The sequence below is a fragment of the Protopterus annectens genome, chromosome 1.part0 (genome assembly GCF_019279795.1).
Source record: "Protopterus annectens isolate FY-2018-M chromosome 1.part0, PAN1.0, whole genome shotgun sequence".
Lineage (NCBI taxonomy): Eukaryota > Metazoa > Chordata > Ceratodontiformes > Protopteridae > Protopterus > Protopterus annectens.
This window is the reverse complement of record NC_056725.1, coordinates 412,174,358-412,194,058: the sequence shown is the minus strand read 5'-3', so window position 1 is coordinate 412,194,058 and position 19,701 is coordinate 412,174,358. Positions and strand designations below refer to the sequence as shown.

Here is a 19,701-nt window from a genome sequence, read left to right as displayed (position 1 = left end):
CCACTACTCCTTGCACTGCAGTTCTAATTATAATTTATATTCAGCTTTATAAAATTACCATGTAACATGCTGAAAGTAGCAATCTCTGTGATACCTCCACTTGTAAAAATGTTTCTTATCGAAAAGACCTGCTGCCTGACACAACTATCTACTTGTTTCATGGGGAAGACATGATCAAAGTAAAAAATTAACAGCAAACAAGAAACAAGCTCAAGATAAATTGCTTAACGGATTCCTGCACAAGTTATGGACCACACATGATAGATTGGCATTCTGTTTAGTTTACGGGTAAAGCCTGCAAAGATGACTGCAATTCTCCAACAAAAGATGACTGCAAGTCTCCAACAAATGAAATGAGCTTCTGAAAATACTGTAATCCTGTCCTTTTATTACAAATACTGTCATATGCATTTCAATACCCAAGGCTTATACATTATCTAGTTATGTAAATATTCTCTGCATAGCAACAACGAAAAGGCTTTCAATTCTGGTAATTCTTTGACAGTATGCTTATTAAAGCTTACTTGCATCTTCCAATCTCTGACAAGCTTACCTGATGGTCATTAAATCACTGCTACTTAAACAGAGCAACAGGGCACTGTGACAGCATGCATTTTCTGAATAATAAGAAGCATAAATCAACAGTATAAAAATATGACAGAAAACCAGAACATTCTGCAAAATCAAGGACAGATGAAAAGCCATGGTCGTACCTGTGATCTACCTTGGATGGGGGAATACTCTGCACACTTATACTGCATAACTGCTCCTTGCCTTCCTTGGACACATCCAGAGCCACTACAATGGGGAGTGGGGTGCAACAAGTATGTCACAATTTGAAATGTCTCTGGCTGACGGTGATGGCTCTGACACTCATACCTCTCAAATTCAGAGCAAGAAACCTGGACAAAGCCATACATAGAACTAGAAGTGGGACACAGGCCCAAAAATAAGGACAATTTGTAAATATTGCTCTTATTAACTTAGATAATAGAACAGTAGTAGGTCTTGCATTAGTACGAATTTTCTGAAGGGTATGAAATCTGAAACTCAAATGTCTGCCATTATTTTCTGCCTTCAATCTTTAATGACTTGCCACTAATTTACCAGAAACCACACTTTTATGAAAAACAGACCAAAAATGTGATGCAAAAATATAAAGTTGCCACACAATACAGCTGGGAACCTGTCAAAAAAGGGACAACGTTTTAATATTAACACTGTTAACTTGAGCAGCTAACAAAATAAGAGCATCTACATGCATTTCTGAAATAAAAGTAATCTATAACTCTGATCATTACAGTTATATATAATTGTAAACCCTCCACGTTTTCTTCCAAAATTGTCATTTTGAGGAGGGATTATTAGGGGAGATCAACATTTTGAGCCAAAATTGGGGAGAATTGAGAGGTTGGATATTCCTAATTCTACAAAGCAATTTGCACATACCTCTCAATCTCTTAATGCAGGAAATCTGGACAAGGCCAAATATATTGGGGGAACATACAAACACTACTAAAAATTGCTCTTGTATAAACTTAAGACAGTTGATAGAATAACAGGTCTTGCATTAGCATGCATTTTTCTGAAGGTTATGACGTCTGAAACTCAATGTCTGTCATTTAGTGACTTCATTCCTAAATGATTTGCTAGAAAACCACAAATTATATGAGGAACAAATCAAAAATAAGAAGCAAATATCTGTTCATTCTGCAAACATATGGACAACTGAGAGGTATAGTTCAGCCGGGGCTGTCTGAGTTTGCTACCCTTCCGCCCCCTCAGAAAATCATGGTCGAATGGAACCTCCCCCCTGCAGCCATTCCAATGTCCCATTCCTTGGTTATTTTGCCCCATTTACCATAAACACTGTAATGTGCATACTGCTTTACTTCTGCGATGATTTAGATTTCATTTGAAAGTTTTATTTTACATTTTACAGCACAAACCCTAATAGATATCTGCTAAACAAAGCAATGCAGTCTCACAATGAAAATAGACTTAGCATTAAAACGTCTCTGCCCTTGAAACTCACATGCATTGAAACAGCATTGAAACCCACATTCAAAGAAAATACATTTTGCCAGTGGCAGATAAATATTAATTTTGGGCTGTTTTCAAAATCATAAGCCCCTTGAACATGAAACATACACATGCTCTTTGATACACCTTCCTGACTGTATTACATTATATTCCTTGTACAATACAGTACAGTTGTTAGAGGGCATTTTAAATTTATTGTTTTGAAAATTTTTCCAGTAAACAATGAAACAAAATGCATGCACCAATGATAAAACTGCCCAGTTCAGAACATTTACATCATAAAAAGTCTACTCAACCTTCTATAGTCCACCAGTATCAGTAAATATGCACAATCTCTGAAGTAGTAAAATCCACATTAAAGAAATATGTAACTAATAAAGAGGTTGCTGCTAGCAAACAACTTTATATGTCATTGTTTCATCTACAAATAAAGTGCCTGTTGCCCTTGAAGAATAAATTGCCTATGTTGCATGCATTAAAAAATGATAAAGGAATGGATGACAAACTGATAATAGGTTCATAGTTACTAGGTATCTTTGCTAAAAAGGACTGCAGCATCCACCCCCTTTACAACACAGTACAGTATCAGCAATGCATCTACCTACTGTGGGAGTAGAACCCACAGCCTTCTGCATCAAAAGCAAGTACACTACCTGTTGTGCTATTAACAATGCAAGCAGACTTAGCATAAGCAGCACTAAACTTTTGTTCCCCTGCAGCTCTCAGCTCCTTGTAACATCTACTTGATACTCAGCTGTATCTCTGAACTTTGCAGCACAAGAAATCTGGAAAAAGCCAAAATTTATTGGGGGGGGGGGCAAAAGGCCAAACACCAGGAAAACATTTTAAACTTTGCTTGTATAATGTTGGAAAGTTGCTAGAATAAAATGCTGTGTTACCACCATACATTTCACTGCCACGTCTTGAACCCAGAGGACCTTGTGCAAAACAGTCGGAGAAACATACCACTATGCCAAATCAGCTGAAACAGAGGAAGACAAACTTAAATGGCTAACATTTAGTTAATTCAGTTCTCACCATAGCTGTCAACCTCTTAGCAAAAAACCCATGAAAAAAGCTAATAATGTGGGAATACAGCTGCCAAACATATTCAGTGAATTCAGTTCTCACCATAGCTCTCAACCTCTTAGCAAAAAACATGTGGACAAAGCCAGTAATGGGGGGAATACAGCCCCCAAACATTCAGTGAATTCAGTTCTCATCATAGCTCTCAACCTTAGCACAAAATACGTGGATGAGGCCAATAATGGGGGAATACAGTCCCAAAAATATGGGCAAATTTCAAATATCTATGTTATAAACTTAGACAATTGCTAGAATAAAAGGTTGTTTTACCATGTACTTTCTGAAGAATATGAAGTCTGAAATTCAAATGCCTGTTATTTTTAAACATTTGTTAACCAGGAAACTAGTCTGATGTGGAACAAAACAAAGCCAATTTTCAGCAGAGCAGGGGGAAACACTCCAGAAACATCTTTGTAAGGGATGGGAGGACACTCCACACAGAAGGCACCCCAGCCAAGAATCAAACCAGAGAACCTGTAGCTGTCAGGCAACAATGCTACCAGTGCACCAATGCACTACAAACCTTTGCAAGGAAAACTGAAGATACAGAAACCACAGATTTTATGAGGAACAGAACAAATATGACGCAAAAATCTGCAATATTTTACAAATAGTGGTGGGTAGGGAATTCAAGTCCTTGCCACCTGCATCCAGGGTTCAAGCCTGAGTATCTCTACCCACCACTATGTGTTAAAAGGGGCATTTTACACACACACACACACACACACACACACACACACACACACACACACACACCTGATTGAAGCAGTAAAGCTCCATTGTCCAGAACTCGACCGACTTCAACGCTTCCATGCAAGCCACTCCACCATTGTTTGGAAACCTGTGCTCAACTGCAATGCTTCAAAGTCAACTTACCTGTCTCCTGATTGGTCCCGCGCTCCCTGTGAGAGCTTTGATCGGTCCTGTCTGCAGATCAAGCAGTCCGGAGCTCCTCTGTTCTGTGCAGTCATCTACCGCACAGATTCCTGGGAATCTGCGGGGCAGTCTGAGTGTGTCTGCACATGTTCGGAAGTCAGTACTCGTAAAAAAAAAAATTTTTTTTTTAAATGTTATGTTTCACAATTTTTATTTCATTTGTTTCTAGGTGGGATGGCTGCCGTCCTGCAGTCCGATAACACGAGCTGTCCCTGCTATCCAGCAAATGACAGTGGCAGAACAAAAGATTTGTTTCTGCTGCTCCTTGTACCAGTAACATGTCCTCAGCTTCCTCAAACAAACATAATTGCTCGAATAACAGAATTTGTTTTAGCATCCATTTTCTGGAGGATACAAACTATGAAACTGAAATGCATGCCATTATTAAGTGATTTCAATCCATAGTTTCCAAAAACTCATATTTTATGAGAACAAACAAAAAATATGAAGCAATAATCTGGATGTCCTGTGAAAAGCTTGACAACTTGACAGGCATGAAAGGTAAGTGTAAACGTAACGGACTGCATTACACTGTTTCCTTGAGAGCATCTGATAAGCATTTTATGACTGAAAACTGGCAAAATAATTAGCAATGTTTTTCCCTGTAACAAGATAAATTAGGAAAAGGCAAAGAATTATGATCTTGTCATTGATCATAACTTTAAATTATCTGTTCCTGACATGGATGCCAAGATTCACCTCTCAAGCTTTGGTCTCAAGGTCAGTTACTTGGCATCCATGTCTTGAATGGGTCTACCCGAAGACATCGAAAGCCCACAGTATCGAAGACCAAATTGTTGAGACAAAAGCATCAAAACCTCCCTTCAGTGAACGACTGGATTGGTGAATCCATTCCCATGGTAAGTGAGCTGTTGGCCAGCAAGGTGGACTTTGCCCTTTTACCAACTATAGTGTGATCTCAGAGTTGGTATATTTAGTTAAGGGGGTGTGAGGAGTGCAGTCCCCCACATTAGGGGGTGTGGGGGCATAACACCCCACTTGGGTGGGTTGGGGATGGTATGGTTTAATTTTCGTTAGTTGTGGTATGAGTGGCTACTTACCCTGGGAATGGATTTGATGATCTGGTCATTCAGTGAAGTGAAGTTTTGATGCATTCATCTCAATGACTTGGTCTTTGATATTGTGGGCTTTCGATGTTTTGAAGTAGACCCATCTCGATCACATGATAAGCAAGTTATGATCGGCAAACCACTCATATTCCTCTGTTTCCATTGCATGCACCAGTTAAGTAACTGATTTTTCAAAAAGTAAAAAAAAAAGCAATTTTTGTTTTTAAAGAACAACTCATTATTAAGCAAGGTAAGGCTTTTCTAGGTTAAATACATTTTAGAAGAGCTTCAATGTATTTTCTCCAGGCTAAATACATTTTATCAGAGCTTAAAGCAGAATGGTTGCATACAATGGGAATGTACACTTTTTAGCAGTGATTAATTAAAATTTACTCCAGTCTGGGTTTTCTGGACTACACTGCAGAAGTTATTTTAGTGTAATACTGTCCTTTTCTATGATGGCAGCTTTATAAATTGAGCATCTATTTTTTTCACTGTAGAAAATGGTAACTTTATTTTTGTTTTTGCATGGTAGATTTAATGAGGCAGGTGTCTTTGAGTAAAAACAATTCAACTGCATTATAATGAAGCCTAATTATTTTCTGCTCTCAGGTAAACACTATGGTAATTAGATTTCTTAGGAACACTTCAAATGTGAAGCTTATTTAGTGTCATACATGTGATAAGTATTAACAGGTTGCTATAAGTGAACAGTAAATATTTATAAGATTAACAGAATTGCTAAAGATGAAGAGTGACCATTTTGTCAGTGAGAATAACTCGAGACAAAAATATAGCAGTATTTATACTAATGTCTATCACACTTGAAATTTATTTAAATAGTTTTCTCTAAATACAGAAAGTAAAAACTCTACATATGAGATACCACTTAAATATCTTCAGATTTTCTTTTGACATTTCTAGATAGACCAGTACATATTTTGAGTTAATACTACTGCAAAATATACAAATTAAATCACATTTTCCAATAGTTCTATAAATAACCAAGTAGCACAGTTCACTATAAGGAAGGCACTCTAACTGAAGTACTAGGCTGTTTCTAAAATCTTTGGACTTTACTTAGTTTTTATAAGCTTTGAATTGTGAATGTGGCAATATTTTTGCTAATAAAGGCAGCTGTGGAGTTATGAAAAAGCTAATGTAGTTTCATGTCATTACATAGTATTTGTAGACAGTTTAAAAGACATGCATTATTTACATAATGGTTTCAAACATATGTTATACCTTATTCTTTCAGGTGCTTGTTCCTAAACCCTTTGATGTGAACACTTTGACAGCAGTGATGCCTTTCAGTTTGCCTTATCAAGATTACAGAAGGGAGTCTTTAGTGGCAAAGGAGACCCCAGGAACACTAGATTTTATACCACAGCGAACAAAGCGAGTAGATTTTTCAAATATTGTTTTCACTGCTCCTTGCATCCCAACTCCCCATCACCTGGCACTGAATGGAGTCTGTCTGAAGGAAAATGAGGATGAAGAGGAAGAAGAAGATGAAGAAGATGAAGAAGAAGAAGAAGAAGAAGATCAGTCACAAGAAAATGAGGCTGATGAACAGAGTGAGTCCAGCAGTGAGGTAAGCCAGAAAAGTACTGAGCAAAGCCAGGAAGGTGCTCCCTCCACCCTTCTTGCTGATGACCAAAAGGAATCAAAGGGCCGCGCATCGACAGTCGATGGTGACTTAGAATTAGAAGAAGCCTCTAAGACACTTGTACTGTTTTCCCCAGGTGATGTAAAAAAATCTCCACTAGCAACAGAATTTGGTCCAGATGTTGATCTTGGAACAGTAGCAGCATTAACCCCTCAGAATGAGAGGCTGCATCCAATGGGCAGTCAACTGGATGTTTCAGAACCTGGAACTTTGTCCTCTGTCCTCAAATCAGAGCCAAAGCCTCTTCTTGTAGTTACAGCCTCATCTACACCTTTCACCAAAGTTGAGCGAACATTTGTGCATATTGCTGAAAAAACACATTTAAATGTTATGTCTTCCAGTGGTAATCTGATGAGGCATGAGGACACTGAACATATTGGACCTTCTGTTGAACCAGTGGTGGAGGAAGAGCTTGAAGAGCAAGAGATCATCAGAGATAACGGTGTAAACAGTCCTGTAGCAGCTGAAGATCAAATCCTAACTTCCACAGAAACACCTGAAGTAGAAATGGGAATACCAAATGGCACCATTTGTCTTCTAGAAGATTATTCTAGTCAAGATGCTGAAAGTATACAGCCTTTTGTCTCGAGCACATCTGAAAATGTTGTAGAATCAGCAGAAGATTTCAAACAAGCAGATATGTTGGAGGAACTCAGAAATGGATTTGAAGATGTTCCTAAACGACCTCTAGTGTCTCATTTCAGGAGTCGTATTCCAGTATTGTTTTCTGAAGAGGAGACTGGTTCTGATCACTTAGCTTCTCTTTCGTTAAGAGAAAGGTTTTACAGAAGAACAAAACAGCCAGATCTTGCCCGACTTGTCGTGGCAAAAAGACAGGCCCATTTGCTAAGACTAGCATCAAGAGCTTCTTCTTCAGCTTCTTCCACTGATGAAAGGAGGAGGGTTTCAGAAACCTTGTCTGCTGCAGGCTCTGAGGAAGAAACACATGACTCTGATGATACTGGGCCCCCAAGAACATGTTTGTTGAAAGCTGGCTCCTTAGAAAGGGAGCTAGGTGTGAAAAGCAGAATCCCACGCCCAGTTACATCAGTTAAAGCAGGTGTTACATATGTAAAACGTGAAAGCACTTCTGTGTCTCCCTTGCCACCACATCACAGTAACCTGTTAGAATCTGCAGTGTCGCACAGGTAAGTAGAAGTTCATAATTCTGTGAAGTAATTTAAAGCATAATGAAATAAAATGACTCCAGGACAGTAATAAAAATAAATGGAAATATCAGAACAAAAGACATGCTATCAATGCAAGTGAAAAACAAAGGTTTCTTTCTTACAAAGAACTGAGATTAAGAGTATGATGAACAAGCAACACAGAAGATGTTTTTCATATTTTCCCTAAATATATGGGTTTGCAATCAATGCTGACTACAAGCTTCAAAGTACGCAGCCCTTTATTCATCACTCTTGTGGCTTTCCTACTTAAGGAGCAGTGCTGGGAGGCCAGGGCCTATGGGTGTCACACTGCATGAGTGAGGAACTTTTTGAATAAAGTACCTTTAGATTTCAACTATCCCAGGGAATGCAAGCATAACATGACTTAATTGGCCACAGTATACATATGTCCACGTTAATCCATTCACTAGTGTGCTATCTCTAGCTATGTCTTTTATAGTTCAAATAACAGCCATCCCAGTCTTAGAAAGGAGCTGATATCATTTTATAGTCACATGAAGAACTCTGTCCACACCTTCCAAATTATATTGCCCAAGAGAAGTAAGCAGGCTAAAGGCTATTTATGTTCCCCTGTTATTTACCATTCTGGTCCACCAGTGGCATAGGTGAACAACATGCCTCTGTACCTTTGAGTCAACAGACTGTTCTTTATGAAAATCATTTGATCTTTTACATGGTCTGGATATGTACTGTTAAAAAGGGCAAGAGCTGAGAAAATGTTGTGTTAAGCATTCATCTCACTGATGCAAGGTTAGAGACTGTCTTACATTTATGAATTGTTTTGGTAGTCAGGCACTTTCACACACAGCCTGGAAACTCACAGCTAACAACTTTGGGATGTCCCCAGCAGTTGTAGCCATTCTGCCAGCATACTGTATAGCTATATATTAAGTGCCCTACTTTAAAAATCCTGCTTCTTTTTTGCTTAATTGAACTCCACTATATATGCCACATTCTCTTTGTAAACCATTCTAACAACATAGGGCTTCACCCAATGTCATAATATATCTTCAGTCTATTGCTACATCTGCCATCCTCTAGTTTCTGGAAACTATTATAGTTTTAAGCAGATAATGTTAAATAAATGTCAGTAGCACTGCCAGCACCTCACTATGCCCTTTCCTTTTCCCTCGCACTACTGTTGTGCTTTCCATTTTTCAATCCAGTTATTTTATACTGCTTTAAGACTCACATGCTCTTTTAGGACCTTTTTCATAGTCATACTGGTGTACTGTTATTCACTCGTGCTGCCTCACCATTATGAAGTTATTTTTTTCTCCTTTTCACATTTCTTTTACCTCCACATGACCTTGCCTATCTTTCAGAGCCGTCCTTGCAAGCTTTCCTCACAGGTACCAACCTACCTAAATAGATTCTAATATATTACATTTCAAAGACAGTGGAGAAAAGAATGCCTAAAAATGTTTGAAAAATCATAGCTCAGACAGTATTGCCCATCTGTTTTATTCCCTGAGCCTCGCCTTACTGGAACTTGGACACTCTTGGTTTTGAGATGATGTGGTAGGAGGTGTGTCTCATCATAAAATATATGTGATCTTATTAGGAGGTGTGTCTCACCATAAAATATGTATAATCTCAGTAGAAGGTCCACTTTTACCATGTTCCATGAGTTTCCATCTTCAGAAGGCCTGACTGCACATTCTGTTTTGTGTAACTTGCTGAGTTACTTATCCAGCTCTGCTGGGTGGTAGTTTAATGTGATTCTCTTCCCCTGTACTAATGTATTGGTGTTCATTTTGTTTTTTGGTAATGCCTGTCTAAACTAGTTGTTAAAAATGTCTTCCTTGTTTGTATCATCTCCACATCCTCATATTTTTCTGTTTTTGGTCCTGCAGGTCTCTACTGTTTGTGATATACTTCTGCTTATTTTTATTCATGCCACTTGTTCATTCCTCAAGCCTCTCTCTGATGAGCACATAATGGATAATGTGGCTGCAACATTTTACTGCTGTGACATTTTTACAGGTTTTCTTGGTTAGCAGATATGATCCCCTGGATTTAGTAATAATTTGCACTTTTGTAATGTAGACTACAGACCATTTCTTTGAATATATAATGTTACAGAAAGTAACTGCTCTCGAATTTCTTGTGCCTGTAATACTGTGAGAAAAAAATGAACAGGTTTGTGTAACTTGGAGAGTTACAAACTGAAACACAAAAAGTTCATAACAAATGTTAACTGAGGTAATAGAAAACCATGTCATGGATTGGGGTGTCTTGCTTGAGCAATATGAAGAGTAGGTGGGCTAAGATGAGGATTGTTCTGCCTCTACAGTACTGTTCCAGATATGGAGTCTTGGTTGACAACACATCCTTGAAAATTGATCCAGTAGTTTGTGACCTGAGCACCTATGTAGACAATGAAGTGATATTCAGTCATCATGTAGTGAATATTATAAGAAGGTCCTCCTTCATTGTGCAGCTTACTAGTAAGGATATGACATCAAGGTCAAGAGACAGGACAGTTCCACTTATTCAACACGTATTAGGTCAAATCAATCATTAAGTATAATATCACCTTTCATTATATACCTGTCCAAACACTTGACACAACTTAAACAACCACAGTGCTTATTAAGCAAGAAAATCAAGGGTCTAAATCATAACAGTTACACTGACAACGTTTCCCTCTTTGGGTATCTTACAGGCTACTGAGGGGGGTGGTCTCTGCCTCACTTATAGAACCTCAACTGACTGCATCCTTTCAGACCTATTGCATATCCACAAGTCCAGTGGTAGCCTAAACACCCACTCAGGAGATTGTAATCTCTTCTGCAACATATTGTGCATCACAGAGATATACCACTTCTCTGGAATTGTTTTCTTCTCCACGTAAAGCAAAGTACATCTCTTACTCTTTTCAAGAGTAATCCAGAAGACTGGATGGGAAACTACAACTTCATCCTTAGTTTAGCACCTTTGTTCCTAATACAGAGGGGCAAAATATAAATGTCTACATGACTCTGGGTTTCTCGTGCTTAAAATACAAGGACTCTGGGTTACACTTATTCAAATGACCCTCACAGATCTGTAGCCTAGTAAGTACCTATGAAGCTAAGTGACAGACTCTGTTAGAAATTAATTGAAGTATTGACTTATTTTTGTGTGAAACTGTGGCAAAAAGCAATAAACCATATTCCACTGGGCAAGTGGAACTCCTTTACCAGTGGCGGCTATGGCAGGGTGCATAGGACATTATGTATAGGTTCATAGGTGTTTACTAGTCTAACGACTAAAAGTCCTTTTTTAAGCCTAGCCATGCATCCCAAATCTCTGACAAGTTTTTGGTACTCTTGATAAGTGTAAGCAGATCTTGTGAGATGAAACATTTACAAGCAGGGGCCTAGGAGATGACCATTTACAGGTTGTTTGTGTCCATTAGAGACATAGGTTCCAAGCCAGGAATTAATTTCATGTTCCCCATCCAGTTGTCCAATTACCTTGAATTGGGTTAGGGAGGAACTCTGCTTCACATGTATGGGGGAGCCTATTCCAGAGATGGATAGTCTCTGGGATACATACCTGTCTCTCTAGCAGGTCCTATTTATATCACAGGCAAGGTTTAAGTCTTTAGAATGTGTAATTCCAGTGCTGTTTGTGTTGTGAACAGGCAAGCCAATAAAGTAATGTCCACTGTGGATGAGACTGCAAGATGAGCATATTACCAAAAGGATTTGGTATACAACCAGGACTCAGTGGATAGGTAAATACAGAGTCACAAAAGTTGAAATTACAGGAAATAATACAATAAATAATTTCAGCAGTCAGGGAAGGACATATGGGACATGGAATTCTAGGAAAGGTCTCCTGCTGTCCACCATTTCTTCCCATGCACTACTGCCAGTACCACTACATTTTACCCCCACCCTGTCCTCCACAGATTGTCCAAATTACTTTTTCACACTTTGTCTTAATATTAACAGTACTTACCCATTCCTTACCCATCCTTTCAACACATTTACTGGCCAAAACTGCACTGTAATAACTATGGAGGAAACAATAAAATCAGTTTGGGAGTCTTGAGGCTGCTAGGTTGCAGAATACCTGGGATTCTAGTTGCCTTGAGGTGCATTTTCCAGCTTTTCCAAATTTTGTAATCAAGTGATGGCCTGACCAAGTATTGTGGGTAATGTAAGAAATCCATTGTTATTTTTTATATTCAAGGGAGATATAACTTCTGTCTAAGGTATAATGTTAAAAGCTGATAAAATGGTCGTTTTCAGTAAACTAACAAAGATACACAAATTACATCTGGGAATAGTGTCTGCCTCCCTGCATCCTCCCAAAATGATAAAAACATTATGTGTACCCATCTGGCATTAGATTGGGATGAAAGTGAAAGTACAAATGGCCACAGTCATATATTTCAAGATACTACTGTCATAGATATACACAGCCCTGTATTACCCAAAATATGTCCACCTTTTGTGAACTCCTCTGATGTCAGATTGGGATGAATGTGAAAGAACTAATGGCCATAGTACATATATCAACTTGCTGCTGTCAGATGTATATACATGTCATGCCTCTTTACCACTACCTATAAAGACAGCCACTTGTATACGAGTCTGGTGTTTGACTGTGAGGAAAGTGAAAAGATAATGATCACAGTAATGTTTTTAACTTGTTGTCCTTAGAAAGTAGACTGCCACTAGGCAAGCAGCAATGACATTCTGTCTAAATCTCTGAGGTTTGATTGTGAGGAACGTTAAAGAAATAGTGACCATACTGTCACCAGCTCCCACACAAGTCCCTCCAAGCCCTCACACTAGCTATAACTACCTTCTTTGCATACCTTCAAGGCATGGTTCTGAGGAAAAGTAAACAAATAATAGCCACATGGTCCCCCTTCCAACAAGCTATAGTGATATCTGTGCATATCTGTGAATCAGGGCAATTTTAGATGAGCTGGGCCAAGGGCAGATGCCCCTCCTAACCCTTTGTCAAACTCCATGTGAAAAGCCAAGGAAGGTCTGAGAGTCTAGCTGCTGTGTGATGCATTTTATGCCTTATTTTTAAAGATGACTTTTTGACTGTTCTTTTTTACCTGTTTCCAGAAGAGGTGTGCATGTGTGTGTGCGTGTGTGTGTGTGCGTGTGTGTGTGTGTGTGTGTGTGTGTGTGTGTGTGTGTGTGTGTGTGTGTGTGTGTGTGTGTGCGTATTTGCGTGTGTGTCTGTCCACAGATAAAAATTGGTAATATATATTTTTTCACACACTCACACATGCTGATAGTGCCCTCGACTAGACAGGTCAATCAGAGAGGCAAATTTATTTTTAGCAGATGCACACATATATTGAAACTGCCCCTGACAAGCTATTTCTGTCACAATACACACACACACACACACACACACACACACACACACACACACACACACACACACACACACACACACACACTTACCTACAGGATAATCAGAGGATTATTGTTTCACCTGCAGTCTGTCTGAAGGGCACTGGTGGAAATTACCAAAGTTTCTGCCAGGCATTTAGAGCAGAGGATTAAGGCTCTGTGTTAATGAGCTATAGCCAAGTGTACAAGGTTTGATTCTATCCACCTCCACTTGGCAGCTGTGTGAATTTGAATAAGTCATTTTACTAATATCCATTGGTCGTCCCTGAAAATGGTCACTTGTCTCCAGCTTACCCAGTTAACACACAGCCAAGAACTCAACCAGCGAACCAAGTTCTCTGTGATGACAATGCTGCTCACAACAGCACTGTGCTGTTAAGCAATAGCTTATGATTACATCCTGCTCAGACCACCAAAGACAGTCATTAAATGTGTGCATTGCTGATGTCTGACTGGGATGGAAATTGAGAGAAATTAACAGTGATCAAAGAGTAGCAGGGGCAAGTCACTTTTATCCACAGACAACCTCCATACCCATCAGTTGCAACCACTTCATCAACTGTACACAACTCAGATATCTGATTTTAATTTATAAAATGACCACAGTAAAGTATCTGACCTTGCTTTACACAAAATGCATGCTAATCCTGCAATAACAGATAAATTATTTTTAAACTAACCATGACAGCAGAGTCAGTTGTTTTCATTCATGGACAGCTTACATAACCAGCAATTGCATAAACTTTGTTGACTGTATATATCTCAGATGACTATGGAAAAATGTAATGGCCATAGTAATGTATTTCAAATTTGAAAGTGTTCTTGCTTATCTCATACAAATGCATAGCAGTCCTGCAAAACTGGATTAATGACTATTTAAACCAAACAAATTACAGTTGTCTCTGTTCTATTCACAGACAACCCACTGCACCCAAAATTTACAGCCACTTTGTTGACACTGTGCACTTCAGATAACTGTTTGTTATAAAAATAATGGTCATGGAAATATATTTCACCTTTGTTTCACACAAACATTTGCCATAGTAAATCATTCCAACCTGCTTCACTTAAATAAATAGACCAACAAAGGCAGAGTAATAAGCAAACAGCAGCAGTCAGTGATTTTCATCCACATGCAACACTTCTTCCAACAGCTCCTACCCAGCAATTATATATATGCTTTGTTGATTGTGTGAATCTGAGATGTTTGACTGTAATAAAATATATAAAAAGCTTGTCACAGTAATGTAGGTCAACTCTGTTTCACACAAACACATATGTGAATGAGATACATTAAAGTAGCCCACTGGCCTTAATATCTTGCCGCTTGCCAGGATTAAAAGAATACCTTACTGCACTGCTGATCAATGAGTCTTTCTTCACTGTTTCCACCATTGCCATTACATCCATTTTTACAGTTTAAAATATGCAGGCTTTCTGATCCTTGCTGTAACACCCATGTTCTAGGAAATTAAATTAGATTTATGGTTTAGATCATAGGTGTGATGGAGCAAAAAACACAAGTTGTGTGGTCGTGTATACAACATGTCCCCACTTAGGCACAGCAAAAATAGATGCTTTGAAAAGGGATGGTTTATGTCATTTTATTAGTATATTTTATTTGTTTATTTTTACAGAAATGCAGTGTTTCTTTACTTTAAATAAACAAATAAATGTTAGAAAAACACATAGACAAATGGAACCCTAGCTGGCCAACAGATTCACTTTTTGCTAAAGCTGGCCATGTTGGCAGTACTTGGTTAGATGTGAGTGATAGAAAAAGGGGCAAATAATATGGCAGATATATAAAAAGGTGGAAAGGCAGTGATTGTCAGAAAAAAGAAAATTAAGGAGTAATTTTAGAAAAAAACATACTATGCCTGAGTCAGATAAGAATTTTTAGTAGAAAGCAGTATGCAGGGGAGTTCATGGAAGTACATGCTAGGAGGTTAAAATCACAGTACCATAGTAGAATACTAGGCTATCAACCCAGTGGGGCTTTTTAAGCCTAGCTATTCTTCCCAATAAAATTTGATAAGTATTATGTATACTTGGGAATGTGTGGCTGAGCATTTACAAGCTTCCTCTCTATAATAGAGACATACGAGCCAGACTAGGGGTATATTTATGGTTCTCCATCCACTGTTCTAAGTTTCAGTTGAAGAAGTACAAGGATGAACTTTGCCTCACATGGATGTGAAGTCTGTTCTGGGAAGGGAGAGCCTCTGAAACACATATCTATCCCCTCCAGCATTTACTATTTATATTGTACCTGGATCAAGTGCTTCTGATGCTGATTGTTTTATTGATGTGGAACAGGTCCGTTAGTTCTGGCACAAAGAATACTTTGTAGGCCAGGCATAGGTCACCTCTATAGGAGATGGAATATAAGGACAAGGCTTTGAGATGGACCGAATAGGACTTGTTTTCCACACTGTGTGATCTTTTCATGAGCAATCATTGAGGACAAACCAGATGTTGCATTTGCCTGGTGAGGTACATATTGAAGGTGGAAATTTACTCAGTGATTGATCCTGTGAGAGCAGAGTATAATAGAATATTGACATGTTTGGATCCAGATTCCATTTCCCTGCTTATAGGTTGTGCAACATAGAATGATTTCCCCACTACAATAGACACGATAGTCTAATGCCAAATCACTGTCTGCATGTGTTCACAAATCCCTGAATGTAGAGTCTATTCTTAGGGGTGTATTATCAAATTAATATTTTGATGGGGTGGCCACCATTCTCAAAGATACTATAATGCACTCTTTAGCACTGAGTTTTACACCATGACTCTATCACCAGTTATTAGTCTGTGTCAGGCCTTCTTGGAGAATATTTGTAAGTTGAGGAGATTCAGTGACTGCACCCAGTTTGCAAACATTTCCAGCCCGTGACATTAGCCTTGACCTCACAGGAGTAGATGACAAACAGGAGTGGCCCCAGTACTGAACCCTGTGGCACCCCACTAGTAGCTGACCAGTTTGTGAAGGAAGACTCCCGTATTCTAACTTCTTGGACCCTATCTGTAAACCAGATGGTTATACAGCAGCTGATAGAGGGATTTTTACTTAGATAATTGAGCTTTTCTACAATGCCTGAGTAGAGTATTTTGTCAAATGCCTTGGCCAGGTTGAGGGAGACAGTATCACCATTTTATCCTTTGCTTTGACGACCTTCTCAAAGAAATCTGCCAGGTTGAGTAGGTAAGACTTGCAGCTGACAAACCTAACCTAATTTAGGTCCATTGTTTATAGGTTACCTATGTCATCTTTTAGGATATACATGATTATTCTGTCCATAGCTTTACATATCAGGCTAGTCAGGTTTATGTGTTGATAGTGGGATAACGGTTGCAGTCCTCCATTCATTTGGCATGAAGCCTGTATGAAGGCAGTGATGAAACAGTGTTTCTAGCTTAGGAATCCACAGATGAGAAAAATGACTATATTTAGAAGGTATGGGGATATGGCCTAAATGGGCTAATAGGAACAGACATGGAATGGTGAAGAAATGAAGGCAGTTTATTCATTTATTTGCTTTTCTTTCTTATCAGGTCTTCCAGATATAGCAGTGCCCCCAACTTGATCTCAGAGGAAGAAAGAAATAAAAAAGTAATTATTCTTTAGTCACATCATAAAACTGAAAGGTAAGAATCAGGAATGTATTATCATAACAATAAGAAATGAAGTAATTACCAAACTACAAGACATAGCAAATGTACTTCCAGAAGAATGTTCTGCAAACACCACAATAAACAAGAAAGATATGTCAGAATATTATAGCGACAAGGGGATATTTTATGTTTATATAACTATATAACTACAGACATAACTACTGCCACAAGTAAAATTAAAAACTCAAGTTCCATGGTACCAGACAGCATCCCAGGATGCAAAAAGCTCCCTTACCAGCCTCAGTAAGAAGCTGAGATCCCTCATAAAATCCTCCAAAGCTAGTTACGAAAATAAAATTGCCAAAGACTCCAAAGATAACCACAAGGCATTCTATAGTTATGTCAAGAATCTAAATGGCAATCCTCAGATCTGCTCTGAGCTACAACACAATGGCATTAAATATACTGATCCCAAGGATATTGCCAATATCCTGGCAGATCGATTCAGTGCCAAATTCATCCCCCTCTCTCCCCCTAAAGGGCCATCTCAATACTGAAAGATTGCCAAAATCTGGTAATAACGGCCACACAGGTAAAAACAGCACTCTCCAAAGCTAAGAATACAGCATCCATGGGACCAGACAACATCCCAGGCTGTGTACTACATAAACTACAAAATGAACTGGCACCTCACATAAGTATCATGTTTAATCATAGCGTCAACTCAGGCTTTGTGCGCACTGAGTGGCGCACAGCTACAGTTATCCCACTCCACAAGGGGGGATCCACCTTGGATACTGGGAACTACCGCCCCATCAGTCTGCCGAGCCTGATCTGCAAGGCCATTGAGCGTATTATCATAGAAGTTATAAACAAAGACATGGGAAACCTTCAAACACTGGTCCCCACCCAGTTTGGGTTCATGAAGGGCTGATCTTGTCTCCTGAACCTGATTGACTTCTTCAAATAAGTCTCCAGTGCTGTGGACAACAATAAGGCAGTCCACACAGCCTGTCTGGACCTTGCCAAGGCCTTTGAAACTATCCCCCACTCTGGAATCATAGATAAACTTACTAAGTTGGGCATTAACCCCTACGTCACTCAATGGGTTGCCAACTGGCTTAATGACAGAACCCACACTGTAAAAGTAGCTGACTCCAAATCTAGCTCCAGACAAGTGACAAGTGGAGTACCTCAAGGTTCAGTCGTGGGACCTCTCTTGTTTAAAATCTACTTCTCTGAAGTACAGGCCAACACTAAGGGTCTCTGGCTAACAAAGTTCACAGATGACTGCAAACTGGGAGCCATTACTGAATCTCCAAATGATGTGGATATTCTACAAAAGGGCCTTATAGAAACATATGCTTGGTGTCAGAGCCATAAGCTCAAGCTCAATGCCAAGAAATGTATAGTTATCCCCTTTGGGAAAAAGCATGTACCCATGAATTACCACATAGGTGACAGTACACTAAACACCGAAAGTGTGATAAAAGACTTAGGGACACAGGTGGACAGTGGTCTCACCTTCGATAACCACATCGCCACAACAGTCAGAAAATCCTTCTATGTGGCACACCTCATCACTAAGGGTTTTTCATCCAGAAAAAAGGAGGTCATTGTCCCGCTATACTCATCCCTCATTAGACCCATTATAGAATACAACACCCCGTTTGGTATGTACCTCTCAAGACATCTGCAACAACTGGAAAGACCGCAGAAATACCTCACTAAAGAATCACAGGCCTAAAGCAGATGCCCTGTGCTGACCATCTAAAAAAACTCCAGCTGTACTCTGTCGCATATTGTCTACTCAGAGGTGATCTCTGCTTAACATACAAGGCCATGTCAAACCCAGAGCTGTTGGACATGCTGCAGGGATCTAAACCTTGTCATCACAATGAACAAAACATGCTGGAGGGAAAGGTTCCTGATGCAGAGACTCCCCAGACTCTGGAATTGACTGCCCATACATGTCAAGCAGTGCGCCTCTTTGACCCTCTTCAAAAGGATGTCTTCTCAACCAGCTCTGAACTAGAGAACCAAACAAGCACAGTACAACACTGCAACTGGAGAGTACAAACTTTAATAACAGTTAAGCACTTTCTTCCCTCTTCAGTGCTATTTAAGGGCTGGGTGTGGATGTATCTTTCGTTCTGAGGAAGTCCCTTGAAGAGGGAAGAAAGCGCTTAACTGTTATTAAAGTTTGTACTCTCCAGTTGCTGTGTCGTACTGTGCTTGTTTGGTCCTCTTCCAAAGGAACCTTGATGATTGGGTGGGAGATAAGAATTTCACCCCGGGATCATGTCAGTCGCCCTGCTAGACAGGGGTCCAGGGAAGTAAATATTGTGGGAAGAAATAGCCAGGGAATTGTTATGGCTAGGCTTGTATAGGCCCTAGGGCCGATAGCCTCGTACGAACCTATGAACCTATATCTGTAGGTTTCCTATACAGAAAAAAAAAATCTAAGTAAGCTCCTGCCAGTCATTCTAAACAGAATGCTAGTATGTGGCTATATCCCTAACTTATATGATAAGGTGTAGTAGCCCAAGTCTACAAAAGGAAGTGTAATTCATACCAGTACCAAAACGTTTTAGGCACGTTAACCTGACAAATAACTTATATAAAGTCATGAAATGAAATAGTCATAGTAGATCTGAACCCAAAAGATACAGAGGACCTACATCTTTAAGATAATGTTGATAAGGGGTGAT

At 39.2% G+C, this 19,701-nt stretch overlaps 1 protein-coding gene across 1 annotated transcript in view; it reads left to right on the top strand.

Moving 5' to 3' along the window:
• The window catches only part of TTBK1 (tau tubulin kinase 1), a 1,416,073-nt gene that overhangs the window by 1,304,578 nt on the left and 91,794 nt on the right, over positions 1 to 19,701 (top strand). The window contains exon 14 of the mRNA XM_044060281.1: positions 6,394 to 7,952. Within this exon, the coding sequence (XP_043916216.1) occupies positions 6,394 to 7,952 (1,559 nt within the window). The remainder of the gene's footprint in view (positions 1 to 6,393; positions 7,953 to 19,701) is intronic.